At 41.2% G+C, this 19564-nt stretch overlaps 1 protein-coding gene across 2 annotated transcripts; it reads right to left on the bottom strand.

Annotated features, from left to right (window-relative positions):
* Positions 1 to 4599: 4599 nt before the first annotated feature.
* NOM1 (nucleolar protein with MIF4G domain 1) lies at positions 4600 to 19304 on the bottom strand. 2 transcript variants are annotated; one of them, XM_053960219.1, is made up of 11 exons: positions 18177 to 19304; positions 17292 to 17416; positions 16146 to 16341; positions 13951 to 14274; positions 13370 to 13480; positions 12375 to 12542; positions 11660 to 11781; positions 7816 to 7948; positions 7314 to 7445; positions 6500 to 6609; positions 4600 to 5626 (listed from the first exon to the last, which is right to left on the bottom strand). In XM_053960219.1, exons 1-11 carry the CDS (start codon positions 19161 to 19163, stop codon positions 5449 to 5451), a joined length of 2586 nt encoding a protein of 861 aa, XP_053816194.1. In that variant the 5' UTR covers positions 19164 to 19304; the 3' UTR covers positions 4600 to 5448. The 2 variants fall into 2 exon arrangements, with proteins under 2 accessions (XP_053816194.1, XP_053816185.1); XM_053960210.1 differs by having other exon boundaries at positions 16179 to 16341; positions 18177 to 19164.
* Positions 19305 to 19564: the final 260 nt, after the last annotated feature.

Below are 19564 nucleotides of genomic sequence, written 5' to 3'. Positions count from 1 at the left end.
AAGTGTGAAACAGCTCCTCTGAGGGTGTCAAAAACCTGGCCAGGAATAAAGGTTTGCTTCTCCAGTTCTTAGCAGTCAGAAGGCTCCTTAAACTCACAAACCCAGTGTGAGGCTTCCCAAGAACCGGGCAGCCCAGAAGCATGGATGGGTCTAGGGTCTCTCTAGATCTGATTCTCACACAGATTTCAGAGCAGAGATAAGAGATTTGAACTGTTTCAAAACTCACAGCAGCTTTTGAGTTGATCTATTGCCTTCTGCTCAAGCTCTGAAGTGCTGGTGAAGAGCTCCCTAGAGCCTCCCTCCACAGCTTTTATCATCACAGGAACAGTTCAGGATTCTCAGGTGCTGTCCCTGCCTTTCTGCACTGCTTCCTCATTCCTGACACACAGTACCTGCATAAGTCCTGGCATAATAAATAACCCCAAGGGGGCAACAAAGGTTGGTTTCAAGCCATTTAGGTAGGAAAATTTGTAAAGCAAATACCATCTAGCCAATTTTAGGGGTGATTTGAAACTACAGAGTAAGGAAAAAAAAATTCCACTCAAATCTAAGGCTTTGGCTGAGGAGGACAGATAATTTTTTGAAGATGAAAGTCTAGAAAATGCAATCAAGGTGGCTTATTTTTCCTGAAGGTGACACTAAGCATATCTTGGGTTATTGTCTCTATATTAGAAAAGCATATTGTTCTGTCCCCTGACTGTAACCAATGGCTGCTCTCCAGTGAACTTCAGTGCCTCCAACAATATTTCCTGCTATTCCACACCAGAGCCATGAGGGCCTATGCACCCAGGAGAGATTTGAGGCTACTCTTATCATCTGAACCATAAAATGTCCATAATGGAGTTTTTAATGAAAAATGTGTAACACTTGGAAATCTTTCACTTATGAAAATGAAGCAACCATTTCACTGTAACTGATAAAAGACTATTAAGGAACAATTCAAAAATGGTATCTGTTTTAATTTTGCTCTGTACCTCTCATTCTAGTTACATTACTCACTCACTTTTAATTCAATTTGAAATGAATTCCACTCAATTCACACAAGGTGAGCTGGTTTTGGTGTGCTAACAGATTTGTCCTAGGACGCGAATTTTAAGGAATTTTTGGTGCCAGCTGGCTCTTCCTAAGCTTATCCTTGATAGATGCTCATTCATTTCCTTAAAGTGTTATTAGGGAAACCACGTGGTATCCAGTTTGGAATTGTGCATGCATCTAAATTAGGGGAAGGCTACTGTAATTAGCTTTAAAGCAAGGCAGCAGGTCAAACCAGAATTTGGGGATAGCACAGCTGTTTCATACAGGCAGCTTTGTTGTCCATGCCTGCAAGCCTCAAACTATGCTTTACTGGAGGGTGAAGGAAAGTTCCCCAAGGAGATGAAATCACAAAAAGTGTCATATAGTAAAAGAGTCATATCTCTACCTACAATCCCTGAAATCAGTCCAACACAAAAAGTCTTGGGTAAAACGTACACTCAGCCTTTTAAAAGTGATCCTACGGATCAAATTGTCTCCTGAAAACAAAATTGCTTTATCAACTGCAGGAAAAAAATCACATATTAACTCACACACACGGGATGTAGCAGGGCACTAAGCTGCAATTACGATCAGTGCAACAAAAATTGGAGCATTAGAGTTGCCACTCACATGTTTATTAAGCTGAAATCACTGTCGTGCACCGGCTGCTGCTGCCGGGCAGTGGCTTTTCATGTGCAAAGTTCACCCGCAGAACAATGGGAATGAAACGATCCCAGATGTGCTCTGAGCACAGTATTGGGTTGCACACCTTCGCTAGCAGCAGGCAGGGCAGCCCCGCTGCGTCTGCACCTTGGGAGCACGACTGACATCAGCCCCTCATCCCCGGCGTGCAGGACAATGGAAAAATGTCAAGTGAAAAAAAGCCCTGCAGATACTTGGCTCGTTCAGGTGCGGTGTTAAAACCCTGCCAAAGGACTTGTGTGTGATTTATCAGCGTAACACTCCGGCCAAAGCTAAAAACCAGACTTCACTGCCCTGTTAATTTTGATACAGAAAACAGAGAAAGTTTAAAACATTGTTGTCCAGCTTAAAAGAAAACAAAAATCGAAGCTGCCATAATAGCTGTGAGTGGATCGTGCTGTTTAAAGGGGGAATTGAAATTTTCTGCCACACAGCTTAAAAAATCAAACATCCGGGTTTTTGTTAAATGCATCTAAAGCAAATCTCAGCGTGTTTTCCACTGGTCTGCTGGGAGTAAGGACTAGTGTTGCAACTGTAGCTGCTTGGCTTTCCAGCATATTGTATTTTGACCAATCCAAAACCCTTTTCTTCTCATTAAGTAGCAACTCTCCCAAACCTGTTGTATGGAAGAATTTGGGACATTTTAAGTGGCATCTCCATGATTGGAATGATCAGGGACCATTTCCCACAGGAGTTTGACGTGGGCTGCCAGACTAATACTCAACAGGAAGAAACCTCAATGGGCTGTATTCTGTGTATGTTATTGAACACTTATTCTGTGCAGACAAAGCATGATGTGTCCCAGCCAGGTGTAACTTCCCCAGCAGCCTCTGCTGGCAGGCAGTGCTTAAGTGTGCAGTCCTGCAGGAAGGCAACAGCCAGCATTTGGTCTTGCTGCTCTTACAGAGACCTTACAGCCCTGCTAGAAGGAGGAGAGACTCCGGCAGGGCCAGCTCTGCTGGGACAAGTTTTTTCTCCAGGGTTAGAAGTATGATACATGCAAAAATTATACATTGTGTATAATGTATATGTTTAGACAGGGAAGCATACATGTAGAACACCTCTAAAATACATTAAGCATATATATTTTAATATAAATACACATATAAGTAAGTACAAAATCTCTCTGCTTTCCTTTTCACACGTGCTTTATATCCTTGGAATGTAACGACCACTGAAGCAACAGCTTGCAGATGCTTATGTACATCAACAGCAGAGTCTGCCAGGCCTTCCACCTCTGTCAAGCTGTGGCAGTCTGGCCAGTAGGACCATGGAAAAAGTTGTTAAATATGACAAGATCCAAGACTCAGGAATTCACATATATCTTGGAATTGTCAAATTTCTGTCAGACAGTTATTCCCTCATTGAATCACAGTGAGAGGATGGGACTTACGCAGAATCACTCACAAAACCCATCGTTGATGTGACTACAGCACTGTGGGTTGGCAGTATATTTCTGCTTCTTTCCTTGAAAAGTGGTGGTTTTTTTTTTGTTGGTTTTTTTTTTTTTTTTTTTTTTTTTAAATGAAGTATACATAAATCTGTTGAATGCAAAATCCCAGGCAGGTAAAATTAGTTTTCTTCAGAAACAAAACAATGGCTCTGATAACACTAATTTTGAACAAAGCATATGAGCCCTTTGGGAGAAATAATAATTCATGCAAGTCTCAGTGTGGGGAAAAAAAAAAGCAATTGTAATTCCTGACTGTAAGGTTAAAACCATCTCCTCTAATTGCACAGCAACACCTGCATTGCACCACCTCAGGCAGCTGCAGCAAGTGACTGCTCACACCCATAAAACACTTGGCAGTGCTGCCACAGCAGCAAAGCAGGTCAGCTCCCATCACCAAGCAAAGCCCTCACACCAGGCAGGAACAGGCAGCCTGGCACCTTTGGGCTAAGGAAGAGGATTCAAAATTTATCTCCAGCAGAACAATTGCCTCAACCTCCCTGCCAGAGCAATGTGCTTCCATTTGTGTATTATTAAACCACCAACATGTTGACATGCTGGGTCTACCTAAACTCCTGCAAAAAGGGCAATTAAGTGGCTGCTGCAGTGTAGGGGGAACAATTTTTACTCACAGAGTCCCATGTGCTCCACAGCAGCTATTTCTAGGAGCTGGCACAGATTTTCTACTGAGTCCATACTCCAAACCTTAAGTATAAGGTTTGGCATTGTTGGTTGTAAGGGGAGATGTTTACACACTCCCTAAAGTTGTGACTTCTGTAAACACCAAAATAGCATCAGTTCTGCTGCTGCCCACTTTGTTAATTGGTATGAATTCTAGAAAACATTGTAATTAATTTTATCACAATTAAATTTTAGGTTTTGTACACTTAAAAGCTGCCAGTGGTATGAAACAGGCTAAAAAAAACCAGGCTGAAAACAGCAGGCTGAAAAAAGCATCCTGCTTTATTATTTTGATAAAAACCTCTTCTGTTGTTACTTTGCTAGTGTAACCCAGAATTTTGAAAATGGGTCTCTGCTCCCAGGATACTTTTTCCTCTAAAGCTTGCCCTATCCTTTCAGAGGAAAGGTGAGAAAAAACAGCTCCCTGGCTGTGGGGGGAAGCACTTCTCCACCTGGAAACAGTAGACCTGAGTAAGCAGAATATGCTATATTTAACAATTTGATTAAAAAATAATTTTTCCCAACAGGGACAGATCAATTGGTAGCAAAGGCAAATTGGGATGCACCATAAGTAAATGGCCCACTGAACATCAGAGGCAAGTCTGGCTACAGAAAACAGGGCTGACAACTCCAACACAGGTAGATCACAGATGCACATGCAGACAAGAAAGCACTTCCCTTCTCCACCCAATTTAAGGTCATTCCCTTCCTTGCAGGCCAGCCAGAATAAAGCTAACACAAACACCAAAGCATTTAGAAAAATGGCAGTTTAATGTGTAGTGGTAAGGTGGCAAAAGAAACAAACCATTTACAGAGTGTTACAGAAACACATGTGCCTATTTTTTCTTTAAGCATCCAAATGAAAAATCCGAGCAAACTCTTAAGGGAGGTATTCTTTTCTTAAGACTCATATTGATGATATTGTTTATGTCTAGAAAAATCTGATTAACACAAGTGATTTGGCAACTCCAATTCTAAAGCTGTGAAAAACAGGCTAAAAAAGCCATAAAACTATGCTGTGATCTCTAAACCCAATATAATTGGGCAAAGACAGATCTTCAAGTTGTTTTGCTACAGCTTTGAATCCAACTGAAGATCTTTTCCTGACCCACAGTCAGGGAATCAATTCACAGAATTAGCAAATAACTTCCAACACTTTAAGAAAAAAGTCGATTTCTTCCCCAGCCGACTCACCAGTGCTTGTGCCATCTAGTGGCCCCTTTCTTCAGGTGAGTACCATGGTTCCTTATTAAAAGCCTTTAGTTAAGGCTGCTTCTTTTATTACTTTAAATGAAAGGCTAGAATATGCAATGCAGAACACCACCGCTAACAAAGAATCACAGAAGAGAAATTCACCCTCTTCTCCAGATACCAACCATCAACATGAAGCACTTGTCCCAAAAAGGGACATGACAAAACTGCATTTTCTCTTTCTTCAAAAAGGCCTTGTATCCCCTTCAATTAAACCTCTAACTAGCACATAGAGTGAAGTAACTGTTTACATTAAAAAAAATGGATCCTTTAGAGTAACACAGCTCTCCTCCTTAGGTCTGAAAGACCCCAGATCGGTTTTTCTGTATGTTTTATTAGAAAAAATATAACTATAGCTTCAATTTGGGTTCTTTTGCCTCTAAAGCCTTGGTTGCTAGTTCCACTCTTTCTTTTAACAACCCAGCTTCTTCAGCACTCTTTTGGGCTTGGGCATGTTTCAGTAAGAAGTGGGTAAGGAAGAGTTTCAAGCCTTCCCGCAGCATTCCCAGTTTGGGGTTGTCAGATATCCTGCAAAGATACAGATCAAAAATATAATTTAGTCTTCCCCTGTTTCAGAAGTTTCTTAATTTTATCATCTTCTTCAAATAGAGCTGTAGGAAAAAATCCAGCCTATAAAAGAGGTTTTATTGAAGAAGTCAAATTACCAAGTATACCTTGGTTTGGCAAAAGCCCAAATACTCGACATACAACTGGCCTCAACAATAAAATGGAATATTGCAGCCTAAGGCTTGCTTTATGTAAACAATTACATTACAGCAAAGAACAAAGCAAACACCATGTTCAAGCTTCCTTGTGCTGCTGCATGACAGCTGAAACATCACCACCTAATTTTTTCAAACTTTATGTGACATTGCAAGGCTTATCCACTCAAGTCCTAAGCATCTCTAAGGATGGAAATTCCCCAGCCTCTCCAGGCAAACCTGTCCCATATAAAAAATAAGGTTTTTCAGAGAACATTGATAAAAAAATCCATTAAAAATACCACAAACATTTGCCTCTTTAGTATCCCTTTCTTTTTCCTTCTTAAGATACATCCTAGCAATGATAGCTGGGAGAGTGAATTCCACTGCACACAGGTGGTACAGCAATAAGGGAAACAGGGAATTACAGAGCTCTGCTCATGAAAATCCTATGACCAAAACGATACATTGAACATCTGGAAGCCTTATTTTGTATAACACAGTTGCATCTCTATCAGAGCCTGTACCAACACACATATGACACACTGGCCCCACTCAGCCAGGAAGAGCTCACATTTTAAGGGATGGAGGGCTGATGTGTGGAAAAGGCACAGTGTAATTCCAAACAAAATAGGCAAACTTCTTATCTTCTTAATTACTATTCAACAAGGGTTCTCTGGAGATGCCAGTGATCACTTACTTCATAAAAATGTCAGTAATTTCTTCCTCATCTGCTTTGGTTAACAGCGTGCTTAATACCTGCCGTAAGAAACGGACTTTGGGTTTGTCCAGTTCACTGAATTCAATCACCTGGCAAACAGAGAGGGAGAATTAGATTAATTCAAGTATTTCAAACAGCTGGTCTTCTCTCCTAAATGAAGAACTTTTAGCACATCAACTGGCCTCTGAATACACTGAGCCTTGAGTTTAGCACAGAATAATTACCTGGAGAAGGCTGTCTCCAAAAGCCAATCAATAATGAAAGCAAAGAATCTTCTAAGGAATAGAAGTCTACTGGTACCAGAATACCAGATGTCCTTTCTCAATTAGATAATACTTTGTAAGTACCTGGGACAATCCATTTAATTGCCTGTTTAATACATTCCAGTTACTCTTCTAATAGAATTCTATGGACTACCCATTCTGAAATCCAAGAAATCTACTCAGCACTTTCTTGTCTAATAACATCAGCTAAAAACCATAGCACAAAAACCACAGGCAAAGCCTGCTAATGAAGGGGCCTCAGTTCCAACTCTGGATACTCCAAAGGAAATAATCTCACAACTGCTCTAGATAAAGAAATGTAGACTTTTTCTATGTCTGGGTCACCACAGGTTCCCTTCCCCAGATGACAGCATTACCATAATCAATTGGAACAATGTGGTAATTTTAAAACAGGTTTGTCTTAGGATAATCAGCTAAAGTGCCAGAAAAGTAACAGAGAAAATATGCCTTCCATAGAACTAGCAAATGCAGGGAAAACACAGAAGGATTTGAAAAGAAAACACACCAACCTTGAGAACTGAAAGTGGCAGTGATTTTGTCCTTATTAAGTGAGCCAGCAGTGAAACCAAGTTGGAGATGGCAGCAGCTGAGAGGTTTTCTAAGTCTCTGATTTTGTCCCAAATACTAAACTGAAATGTCACCTAAGAGTCAAAGGGAAAAAAACAAACCTACAAATCAAGGGGCTGTTTAATTGAGCAACAACATAACAAACCTTTTGACCTTGTATTCTTTATAAGCCCTCCTTTAATTAACAGAAATGCTTGATCAGGCCGTTCCAATTATTTTAAAATGCATAAAACAGAACAAAGAAAAATTCAGCATTTCTTTTTCTATTCAGATCTGACCATGAGTATGCCTTACTGAATGCTTAGCCATAGCAGCAGAGTTTTTCCTTGGGATCAAGATCCTAACAGGCATGCATCCATTCTCAGGTATGCAGTAACTGCCTTCCTAACCACAGTCGTGACACAAAACATGAAGCAAAAAATGAAGCAACAGATTTGTCTTTACCTGGAATCTTCTTTCATATCCACAAAACTTGTTAGCCAAAAATGCATAGAATGGGTTGAATGTCTTCTCCTGTAAGCAGCAGTAAAGGATGACATGAACTATTTCTCTCTCCTGCTGATCCTTCAGGCCAAGCCTAAAATTTAGCAAGAAATTGAGAATTTTGCAAGGAAAAACTTGCTGACACAACGTAAGAGCTACAGTCAACATCTGAGAGTAATACTTTAAAACCTCTCCAAACATGACATTAAATTTTACTTGTTACAAAGTACCTATGAAGTCTTTAAAACTCCTAATGGACTCCAACCTTTAAGTGTGTTGGCTAAACAAGTATCCTGGTATGGCTCTGTGGAAATGCTGAAGCACTATGGAGGAGGAGATGCAAAAGTAAGACCTCAAGAAACAGAAGTGGAATGATAAAAGCATTGTCATTGCCCGGGAAAGGAAAGGTATCCCACTCCATGTTTGCAACAGTAGCACTGCTGGTACACTACCACAGATACCACCACAAGGGTTAAACAGTGAAACAAAGACTAAATAGTGAAACAAGAACTGTAGGGTCCCATTGTGATAATCTCATGCTGGTACTTATGGTCATGGGAGGAAAACCAGCCTTTGGATCAGTGCAAGCCTATTTGGAGAAACATTTCCAAGGCCCATCACTTCTGTGTTACTTAGAAGGGATAAGAAAACATTCTTAAATGTTTTTCTCACTTGGTGATATGAATTTTTAAATCTCTGGGTCAAATCCATGCTACATGATACATTAAATTATTATTATTATTTTTTTTTGATAGTAGCCTAAGGGGATACAGTCAGTGATTACAAAGCACCTTAAAAAAAAGGCCTGGAGAAAACACCATCTATGTATGTATCCATCTTATGTTGGCTGCCTCAGTATGAAGGCCAAGGACTGAGCAGCTTTTCCACTCCAACAGCTGACCAGTGTAAAAGAGGGCTGAGACACTCTGGCATGGAATGGTGACTAACTCACAATGCACCTAGTCTGTGAATAATATGATTCAACTTCCTAATGCTGCCAATTGCTTGGCAACATTAAAACCAATTAAAATGAAAAATGCATCATATTAGAATCTGAAAAATATAAAACAAAATTCTTCTCATTGCTTCCAGTTCAAATTTCACAGAGTATTAGTACAACTCAATAGTACTTTCAACCAAGTTTGACTCCACTGGAACTTGCTTTACTGTCTGTAGGGTAGTTGGTCATTACTTGATGCCAATACCCCTCCTTTGGACACATCTCCAGACATCTGCATTGCATGTGACCACAGACACCCCAGATTAACAGAGAAAATTCTGTGTTGAGCCCAAACTCACTAGAATTTAAAGTTTTACAGTAGGAAAATCTGGGATGATTTTTAGGCTAATGAGCAGTAAAAATTTAGAAGTCTGCTCTTCCAAAAGGGGTCAGTACTGGAAGTGCTGTGTCTGTCATAACCCACCTGCTCTCCCATCAGCCAAGTTCCATCTGACTTCAGAGCAACAAAAAGTTTTTTTACAAGTATACAGGTTTTCAGCCATCAGATTTGCATTTAATAGAGGACTTGGGAAGTTACACTGCAATCACTAGTTTGGCACATCCTCCTTTTACTTGTTCACCATCACTCCTATCATGATTTGCTTATTTAGGAAATACTCATGTTGCCAGAGTTGTAACCAAGTGACAACACTTGGATATTCAATTTTCTTCTTACCTTCACTTCTTCACAGAACTAGAACTCCTAAACATCTAAAATTTAAGAGTCTGGACTGTCTTTCACTGCTGAGCATCATCATAAACCTGTGTGGATTTCGTAAGCCTGATATTTTTTGATAAAGAATGTGAAACCACCTCACTGACTCAATTATGCATAAGTTACAGTATTCCCATGGACTTGTATATCTTGATCCTGCTGTAAATGGGATAACTGCCTCTGAAGTAGTTTATTTGTCACCAGCAGAAGCTTGCCTCCAAGTAGGTTAGTTATCATCAGCTGAAGCCCAAGACTATCACTGCCTTCAGATCAAAACCAGCAACTCTTAAATCACCTTTTAAGTCACTTAAAATTATATTAGTAGATACACTCACTTTGGTAGTGAGTATTTAGCAAGAAATTGAGAATAATTTTGTAAGGAAAAACTTGCTGACATAAAGTTATCCTGAATTACAAATCTCACTCCAACAGGATAGCTGAGCCTTTCACGAGTGGCTCAGTATTTTCTGAGATGTGAAGTTTCTCAAATTCTTTATGTCTACAAAATAACTTCAAAAAATGCCTCTCCATCAAACTTAACAGCATTCATTCTCTCTCCTGAGTGAAGCTGTGGTTTGTGAAGGTGTGGCTTCTAAGCTGATGAAGAGCATCCAGTCTCACTCCCTCCTCTTTGTCACGCGTGATGGTCCCAGCCCTCCCTCTTCACTGACACTTCTGCAATCACTGAGCCACTTCAGGGAGCTGTTCTGGCTTCAAACTAATATTTTCATCTGCAGTAAGGAGGAAAGGGACTAGAACTATAGCAGCCTGGATTTCAAATAGTTTAAATCATCCTTTAACCACACCTCAACTCTGCCACAGAACTAGCAGCAGATGAATCAACAAGAGTAGTTAAAATATTTTTTATATGCTCTTCCCCATGAGACATCAAACATACAAATACAAATTCCCATACACTCTGGAACACATGTTCACACTGAAGCTAATTCCTTCACTGACAATTATGTGTACTTTCCATTATACTTTGCCAGATGTGGGCAGATTTAAGAATTCCTCTCTTTGAGTTTGCTGTATAAACATCAGCACCAACACACACCAGGCAGCCTGCAGAGAGATTTTCTGCCAAGCCTGCATGTATTCAGATTTGGGTACTAGCTTAAATAGCACAGATGAGAGTCAAGTCCAATTTGCAAATTGAGCTGCCAGGTCTTGGCAAGAGCTGCAGCAGCAGCTAATTTCTTTTAATTGAACAGACCATATTAAGATATTGGAATGATTCCATCACAGTCTCAAGTCCAAGCAGTGTTTTGCGAAAGTGGCATTTAATCAAATATTAGTTGACTTTATTACAAAGTCTGTTTTGGGTTGGTAAGCAAATTAAATAATTGCATGCCATCCTGGTAAGACAATAGCCTTGAGTTACAAGGCTGAGACAGAAAAGTTCAGATCTGATCTCTCCCCTCCCAGTTCCTACAGACTTACAAATAATATTCTGACAAACACAAGGAATGGCTTAGTTTGAGCTCTTCCCTGATCACACCTTTTGAAGAGCTGCTTGTCAAGGGGTAAGTGAACCGGTCTTCATGTGAAGCAAACCCAAAGCTAATAAATTCTGCAAGAGGGAAGTGAAGGTGCTAGAACACTACCAGGTCATGCAAGTATGGGCAGAGATGGCTTAACAAGATGGCAGGAAGTCAAAGAAGTGGCAGCAGTACAGAAATCACAGCAATCCAGCAAAAAACCCAAAAGATGTTCTGCAAGGGCTTCTGGTCTGCCTCTGTAAGGAAACAAGCCTGCAGCAGCCTTCCATCCACTTTACTGCCATACACAGCTCCAATGCAAAAAGATACAGGCTCCTTACAGGAAAAGATACTGCAAATCACAGTTACAGCCAGGAGTGACAACAACAGGGGCTATTCCTTTCCTCTGACTGCCAGTCAGTTCTGCCTGCCCCCATTAATCCTTACACCAGGGTTCCGGTCCCTTCTCCTACCCGTTTATCCTATGTGGATCCCTAGCTATGCACTTCTTTTAATTGCATTATCATCTGAATGTTTTTAAGACCAGAAATGCTGCATTTTCAACCTATTTTTAGTTCTGGGCTGATTTCTGTACTAGGCTGTACTTACTTCAGAAGTTTTTCAAAGGCATCCATGAAGTCCTCACTCGTCATCAAGACACAAAAAATACTTCTCCTGATATCAGTGTTCATTCTCAGCTTACGAGCAAGCTCCATTATTTTTGAACTCACCTGAAAATAAAGTTATATGCTATTTTATTTCTGTTTGCCTTAAAAAAAGCTATTTCTGTACAGACTTCCATCAGTGAAGTTTTCCAGTAAACCATGAATCACCAGTCCAAAGGTCCTGAGCTTTTGTCCAGAGGCACAGCCATCATCAGGAGCTTTTTCAACTATGGAAATACATTTTAGTCTACTTTAATTATGCCAATTAATTTTAAGACATGCTTCTTTAACATAAGTAATTCACTATGACCATCTCATCACATTACTTTTGGGATCAGCTTAGATATATGCCACAGACAGACACCACAACCTGTGAGAATTCCTACTAGCAAACCCACTGTTGAATCAAGTCGCTTCTTTCACCTTAGCAACTCCACTGGATAAGAAAAAACAAGCTATACCATATTTGTAGTAACAGCTCTTATAAAGCACATGAGTACAATGTTTTTAAAAAATGGAGAACAGAATTTATAATCCAAAAGCTGCCTCTTACAAGAGCATGTGGAGTTTTTTTTTGGTGGGCTCTGAAATGAACTTACTGACACATATGAAAAATCTTCAAGAGATCACAAACACTTAGACTTACAATTTGGATTTACCTTTCCTACATGCAGCTTTTGCTGAGCCTGGTTTTTTGTATCACTGATCATTGGTGCTCCACTCCAGGATGACCCCACAATCCACCAGCGACCGACCTGGTCAGCACTGAGGAGAGACTCCAGGGACACGCGGAGCTGGGTGTCTTTTCCTGAACCACTGCTGTGAACCTTGAATAACGAAACAAAAATAAAAATAACACAAAAGCTTTTATTTGAAACTTTATTCTCTCTTCTTACAACAACAAAATATTTTAATTACTTAAAATTAATTTTAAACAAAAACTTTAAACATATAATCTCTTCATAAAGATCTTCCCATGTTTCCTCCCTAACCTTTGTTTCAATCAGCAACCTGAAAAGAATGTACAAGTTTCCCATATGCTGTAATTTTTAAAATGTATAGAGTTGCATAAATCTACATGTAGAAGCTCTTGGGTATTTTATTTGAAAAAAGAGATACTAATCTAAAAAGTAGGCATTTTCCAATCACAAAGTTTAATTAGAATTCAGAGGATGCTGACACTGCAGCATCCTACAATCTGGTCATGATTATCCTTTTGAACACCTGTGACTACATAACATGACACAACAAACTGCCTTGTGCATTGTACAGCTCAAATAACAAAAATTTTAAACTCTGAACAAAATAAGAATTTTCAACAGCAGAATCTAGAAGCATATCAGAAGGAACGCAAAAATTTAAGAGAGGAAATCCTACAGAACTCGGTTACCCAGCTTGTTTTTGCCTGGCCTCTTAACTTGATATGCACATCCTGCACTGATAAATTACTCTCATCCCTTTTATACTGGGTTGTCCTAGACAAACTGCCTATTCTGTCAAAAACAAACAAACAAACAAACACACACAAAAAAAAAACCAAAAAACCCACAAAAAAGCACACCAACAAAAAATCCCCAAGAAAGCTGAAATCCAGTACAAATAATTACTCCTAGATTAAGAATAACAAGGCCACACCAGCCAAGAGAGCTCTCACCAGTGCTCTCTGCAATTTGCGGAGTCTTTCAACCGGTTCAGGATCATAGCCAGGAATCTTGCGCATGTCATTGTTCCTAAGCGCCAGCATGGTCTCCAGCATAAATCGAACCTATTGGGAAAAGAAATAGTTCTGTAAATTCTAAGCTGTGGGTTTATTAATTAAAGTAGAAGAGTGTGCTTTGAAATTACTATTCTGTGAGAATAAGCAGCTCAGCTGCCAATATACTCCAAAATTTAAATACAGCATGCTTACTTTTATCCTATTACATTAATTTGTGTACAAGCTTCATCTGCTAAACACCTGACTGTTTTCTGAAGTGTACAAAGTATCACAAAACAGAAAAACTGTCCATTGTATAAGACACAAACCAGTCCTGCGTCACCCATCATGAGCATTTTGGTGTCTGTGTTCTAAGTAATGCAGAAAGACAAGAAGAATGCAAATAACTGAATGCCACACTAATGGCAATTTACAACCTGAACAGAATACAGCAGAAAACATTTCTGCAAATTAAACTATGTATCCAAATACTTACTACAAGCTGTTGAGAATATGAAATCTTTAGAACAAACACATACCCTTGTCTGATCCTGGAATTTCTTCTCTGCTGTGCTTGCTTTCCTCTGGGCTTCAGTGATCAGTTCTTTCAGAGCCAATGCATCATCTTTTCTCAAGGAAAAGCCCACATTTTTCAGAAGAAACAAAATCAGCTCAATCTCTTTTTCAGTGAAAATGCTAACAAGCTTTTTCAGAATATCAAAGATCAGCAGGCAATGAACCACATGGAAGTTATACAGATGAGCAATCAAGGCAAGCAGATTTTCACATTCCTTCCCTTCAGCATCACTTTTACAGAGTTCATCAAATTTCTTCACCACAGCTTCCAAAAAGTGAGCACCGACCTGGCAACAATTCCATTAAGGGGGGAAAAAAATCCAGCAGTTAACTCTAAGTAGATTTTACAGACATCTGTAAAACTCATTTTTGGGTCACTGCCACTATTAAAGAAACACTGTTGCTCCTTTCAACCAATAGGGATGTTCTACATTTACATACACAAATATTTAAGTGGTGTGACATTTTTGTAGAAGTCTATGTTATTTACACTTCATATTTCATATCCAGGTGCCTTTAAAAGCCTGTGCAAGAAAAACAAGTATTATGAACCTACCATATACACACATCAGCATTTATTTACATAATATTCATGGACACATATTAGCATCTTTCCAGCTGTCAGACTAGCATGCTGTTACTGCTAGCCATTCATCCAGGAAAAGCTGCATGTCAAAAAGCAAACACATTCCTGAGTTTGGCACTCCAGAACAAAATCCTTAGCAGAAGGATTAAAAATAATATTGTGAAAAAATCCCCAAAATACCAAGTTTTCACAGTTGCTGAGCATAAGGTGAAGCTGCTTTTGAAGTGGGATAATTCTTAGATGTTTGTTAGCGGTATAGCTGGGAAAAGAAATTTTGGAATATATTTATTTCTGAAGAGAGAACTGATGCTAAAGGCTGGAATTAGAAAGCCTGTAGGCTCTAAAACACAGGGAGGTAATGAATACATTGCTGCTAAGGAAGACCTTCACCCATTATTATTGTGTTAAAATCTGCTGACCTTAAGAAAATCAGGAGTCCCAGCAGCAGTACCTACCTGCATTACAAGCCTTGACTCAGCTTAGGTGTTAACTATCCAATGGCTGCACAAATTTATAAACACAGGGCAACTTCTGCATTGCTCAACCTAATCTTCAGTGCAGCTGTACTATCACATTTTCATGTAATACATATTGTACATTTATTTTACAGAAACATTGCATTTGCAGTCAGAAATGCCTTTCAAGCAGCAAAGAGGGACAAAATAAAAGTTTAATGCCAAGGCTACAGGCAGAAAGCTGTTTTAATTGCATCCATCTGATATTTAACATGGTTTCAGAGCCAGCATTCAGGCCACAGTATGACAAACTGAAAAACTTGCATTAATACATCTTTTGCATTGAGATGTGGGGGGAAGAAAGGCGTCATCTAATAGGAACACACTGTTGAAACAACTTCATTTCCAGACAGACATTTCACTGAAATTAGTTAAAATATTCCCTTTGACATCAGGAACTTCAGCACCAGCTTGGGCAAGAGGGATTTTACCTCATTCATCGGACTTAAAAACACAAAACAAAATCCCCTCCAAAAATTGCTACGCTTTGTGAAGTTTTTAATATTCCATGTTATAACTACTTAATTCCACTGATGATTTGCCTGATTTGCTTAGAAAAGAAGTTTATCCACCATTTTAAAAGGATTCCTGTAGTTGCAACACTTTTCTTATCTGGATATACAGATAAGAATAAAACAATAGCCTCATGTATCCATGAGAACAGAAATGGATTAGTGTAACTAAAGGGAGGAGAAGCTGAAGGTTAGAAACTTTTGATTACTGGTTGCAGAAAGATTGTGATGAAAACATGATGAGTTTATAACTGACTAGTGGTAACTCATGGAGGAAATAAAATCAGACAAAGCAACGGACTTAGACCCTTTCACTTATGGAAACCTTGCAAATACTGTGTCCTAAGAACTAATGCAGAAAGACAGTCAGAAGAATGCTTAGACCTTTTCACTTGTGGAAGCCACAAAATACTGATGAAACTCAACTCAAGGTGCTTGTCAGTGCCACATTGTTAAAAATGACAAGGTAGTTCAAACAAAATGTCAAGAAAAACACTCTACAATATGTATTATTATACAAAATTTGTCCCCAGCACAAGAATTACCTCAATTCCTACATTATGATGAAGGATGCTGACCAGAAGGACGTGCTCCATCATGAGTCTTGCAGGCATGGCAACTGCAGTAACACAGGCATTCATGAGAATGTCTGTCAGAGTGTCATTCATGTCCTTTCTGCTGTTGGCCATGTAGAGCTCTTCCATCTGTCCACTGATGGAGGATAAATTTGGTTCACTCAACCTATGGAGAAACAAAATCCAATGTTCACTCTTTCTTCTCCTTACATGGTTCTACAATTTTGAGTTCATTCAACAAACAACTAATCTTTTTAGAGAAACTAGTTTGACTTAAGAAGAAAAGATTGAAGATTGATGACTGGAAGGAATCTTTTGTATTTTTCTGTGTTTACTAAACTAAAAAACGATAGTACATTTAATTCTAGTGTAGTTTAAAAAAATTACATGTAAAAACATGTCAGCAGCAGTATTTACCAAGCACTGTCAATCTTCTTGCTGTCACACTGAACACATTTATTACGAAAAGAGACTGGTTTTAGTAGTTTTAACTGTGGCACATCACAGTCTTTGAAGACCTTAAGTATGAAAATAATTCATACTTTAACATATATGGTATATCAAATTTCAAATGACTGAACAAACACTAGTCTAGATTTTACAGGTAACAGATGAAAATTGCCAGTAGATTTCTGATTTAAAAATACTCTAAAATTGAAATGAATGTTAATTACTTTTTCTGTTCTGCAGTACTTTAACCGAGGAAAGGTTGCTCCTCCTCAGTTGTAGCGTAAATAGGAGAAATTTAATTTATTTTAAAAACCCCAAAACAAACCAAAACCTGTTTTCTTATGAGTTATGTTTGGGTTTTTTTTTTTTTTTTTTAATAAGCATACTCCAACTGACACTTAGTGAATTATACCTAGCAGTTGCAAGGAACTGCTGTGTGGAATCCAGCCCAATCTTAAATTTATTTTCTAGATTTTTCAACATCTATAATGACTAACTTTGAAGAATTTACATCAATAAAGATAATTATTCTTAACAATAGCAGACATGATTGCCAACTTAAAATCAGTTTGTGAAGAGAAAAGTCACATCCTTGCCACCTGGGCTTGAATGATGAGCATTGTCACATTGATCCAGAAAGATTAATGACTTTCCTCATTACACTACCTATTAATGAGGCCATTCACCATTTTCTTCAGTCTTCCCAATTCTTCTCTTTTCTTGTCATCTAGTGTCTCCTGCGCTTTCCTTATTTGAGGAGGAATATACTTTGTAGCACCGTGATTATCACTCTTAGGAGGAAAACAAGAAAACAAGGTATCAGATGAGACCAGTATCTTAAACACTTGAACACAAATATACATTTCTATTTAAGACTAAAGTGCCAAACTTTTAGTTAAGGATGTATCTTACCATCTAATAATCAGCACAAAAGGAACAACATGAAGAAAAGAAGCAGGCAAAAAATTACCCTTTATGACAAACTTGATGACAGCAAATCCCCTCTTCCCTAACTTTCTTTAAGTTATGGCCATTAAAACCTGGCATCTTAAGTCTTGGTTTTATTCAAGTTTTATTTAGGCCCATGAAGGCTAAATGACCTGTGTGACCTCCTCTTCTCTACCTATTCAACAAGACCTAATACTGGCAGAACCTCTAAGATCATTCAGAAAGTAACACTTCAGTGTGTAACCGCTGCTGATTTCAACACAAGCTCTCTTTGCAGAAGGGCTTGATCATATTCTTACACCCAAATGCCAGGGCAGCTCCTTTTATTTGCAGATTTCACACACAGCTGCAACATGCGTTGTGCTGTAGGGTGTTATCTGCCACCAGCCTGACTCGGTCAGGCTAACGAGTGTCTCCAGGACCTGGCAGACCCCTCAAGTCAACACTGTCGCTGGGCCCGGCTGTTTTGAACCAGGACAACACTCCACGTGGCCCGACTGGACAGCGAACACCTGGGCTTAACAGCGGCGATGCAACTCTGCTCTGTGTGTAGGCTGTGGGATGTGCTTTGGGAAGCAGGTCTGTGCTAGCTGAACATCCTACCTCTGCCTCCTCCTCCTCCTCCTCCTCGCTCGAGGGCTCGCTGGCCTCTGGCACCCCGCCGTCCTCAGGGGCCGAGCTCTCGCTCTCCCAAAGTCCTTCCACGTCATCCGCCTCGGAGGCGTCTGAGGCGTCTTCCTGAGCCTCCTCGTCCTCACCATCCTCTTCGTCCTCACCATCCTCCTCCTTCCCCGGCGGGCGCTCCCGCGGCCCCGGCTCGGTCTCCTCCCGCTCCTCCTCGTCGCTGCTCTCGCAGAGCTGGCTGAGCCCGGCCCGTGTGCCCAGCGCTCCCAGCACGTATCCCAGCCCGTCCCGCAGGAAGCTCTGCGGCAGCCGCTCGGCCGCGGGCCCCTCCTGCTTCTTGCGCCGCTTCCCGAGCCCCAGCTGCCGCTCCAGCCGCCGGATCTCCTTCTCCTCCTCCTCGTTGGCTTCCAGCAGGGCCCGTTTCCGCGCAGAGGTGGCTGCGGCGGCGGAGGGGGCCTCAAGAGCTGTCGATGCCGGTGCCGACACCGGCCTGGGCCGCTGCTTCCCAGCGGCGGGCGAAGCCGGGGCTCCGGGGCGGGCGGCAGGAGCCGGCTTGGCCTGGGCCGGCTTGACCGGAGTGGGTTTGGCCGAAGCGGGTTTGGCCGGGGCCGGCTTCGCTGGAGCGGGCTTGGCCGAAGCGGGTTTGGCTGGGGCCGGCTTCGCTGGAGTGGGCTTGGCTGGAGGGAGCTTGGCCGGGACGCTGGGAAACTCCACCAGCTCCCCGCGTTGGAGGCGGCGGCGGCGGCTCCGCTTTAGTCTGCGCTTCTCCTTCCTGGCGTCCCGGCGGCTCCTGCGGTTGTGCCTCTCCGAGTCTTTGAGCAGGGCCAGCGGCGGCTCGCCTCCGGCTGCCTGCACGTAGTCCTGCACCGCCTGCCGCAGCCGGTCCAGTTTCCCGCCGCGGCGGGCGCGGGCGGCCGCCCCCCGCTTCATGCGGCCCGCAGCCACACCGCGCCTGGGCGCCGCCATCTTGGAAAGGGGCCCGGCTCCCGCTTCCGGCGCGCGGCCGCCATGCCGGGCACAGCGCCCCCTGCTGGGCGCGGGCGGCAGCAGCTCTGAGGGGACGGGGCCCTGGAGTGCCGCACCAAAGGCGCTCGGTCGGTAGAGATGCCCTCGTTTGTGTGAATGTATTTAAGAATCATAGAATAAATTAGGTTGAAAAGGACCTCTGAGATCATGGAGTCCAGCCTATGACCGAACACCATCATGGCAACTAGACCGTGGCATTAAGTGCAGTGCTTAAGAAAACGCCTCCAGGCGCCGGGACTCCACCGCATCCCTGGGCAGTCCATTCCAGACACCCTTTCTGTGAATTTCTCCTAGTGTCCAACCTGAACATCCTCTCTTCAGGTTGTTCCCTGTCCTATCAC

The sequence above is a fragment of the Vidua chalybeata genome, chromosome 1 (genome assembly GCF_026979565.1).
Source record: "Vidua chalybeata isolate OUT-0048 chromosome 1, bVidCha1 merged haplotype, whole genome shotgun sequence".
Classification (NCBI taxonomy): domain Eukaryota; kingdom Metazoa; phylum Chordata; class Aves; order Passeriformes; family Viduidae; genus Vidua; species Vidua chalybeata.
The sequence above is the reverse complement of the archived record's forward strand: the minus strand, read 5'-3'. Positions and strand labels throughout refer to the sequence as shown.

Bases quoted from the DNA above. Each gene is read 5' to 3' on its own strand.
- NOM1 (XM_053960219.1), bottom strand. From the start codon at position 19,163: ATGGCGGCGCCCAGGCGCGGTGTGGCTGCGGGCCGCATGAAGCGGGGG. The intron at 17,417-18,176 runs GTAGGATGTTCA...TTTCCTCCTAAG, and splicing joins AGGAGGAGGAGGAGGCAGAG to AGTGATAATCACGGTGCTAC. The intron at 13,481-13,950 runs GTATGTGTTTGT...TTTTCCCAATAG, and splicing joins AATTCCAGGATCAGACAAGG to GTTCGATTTATGCTGGAGAC.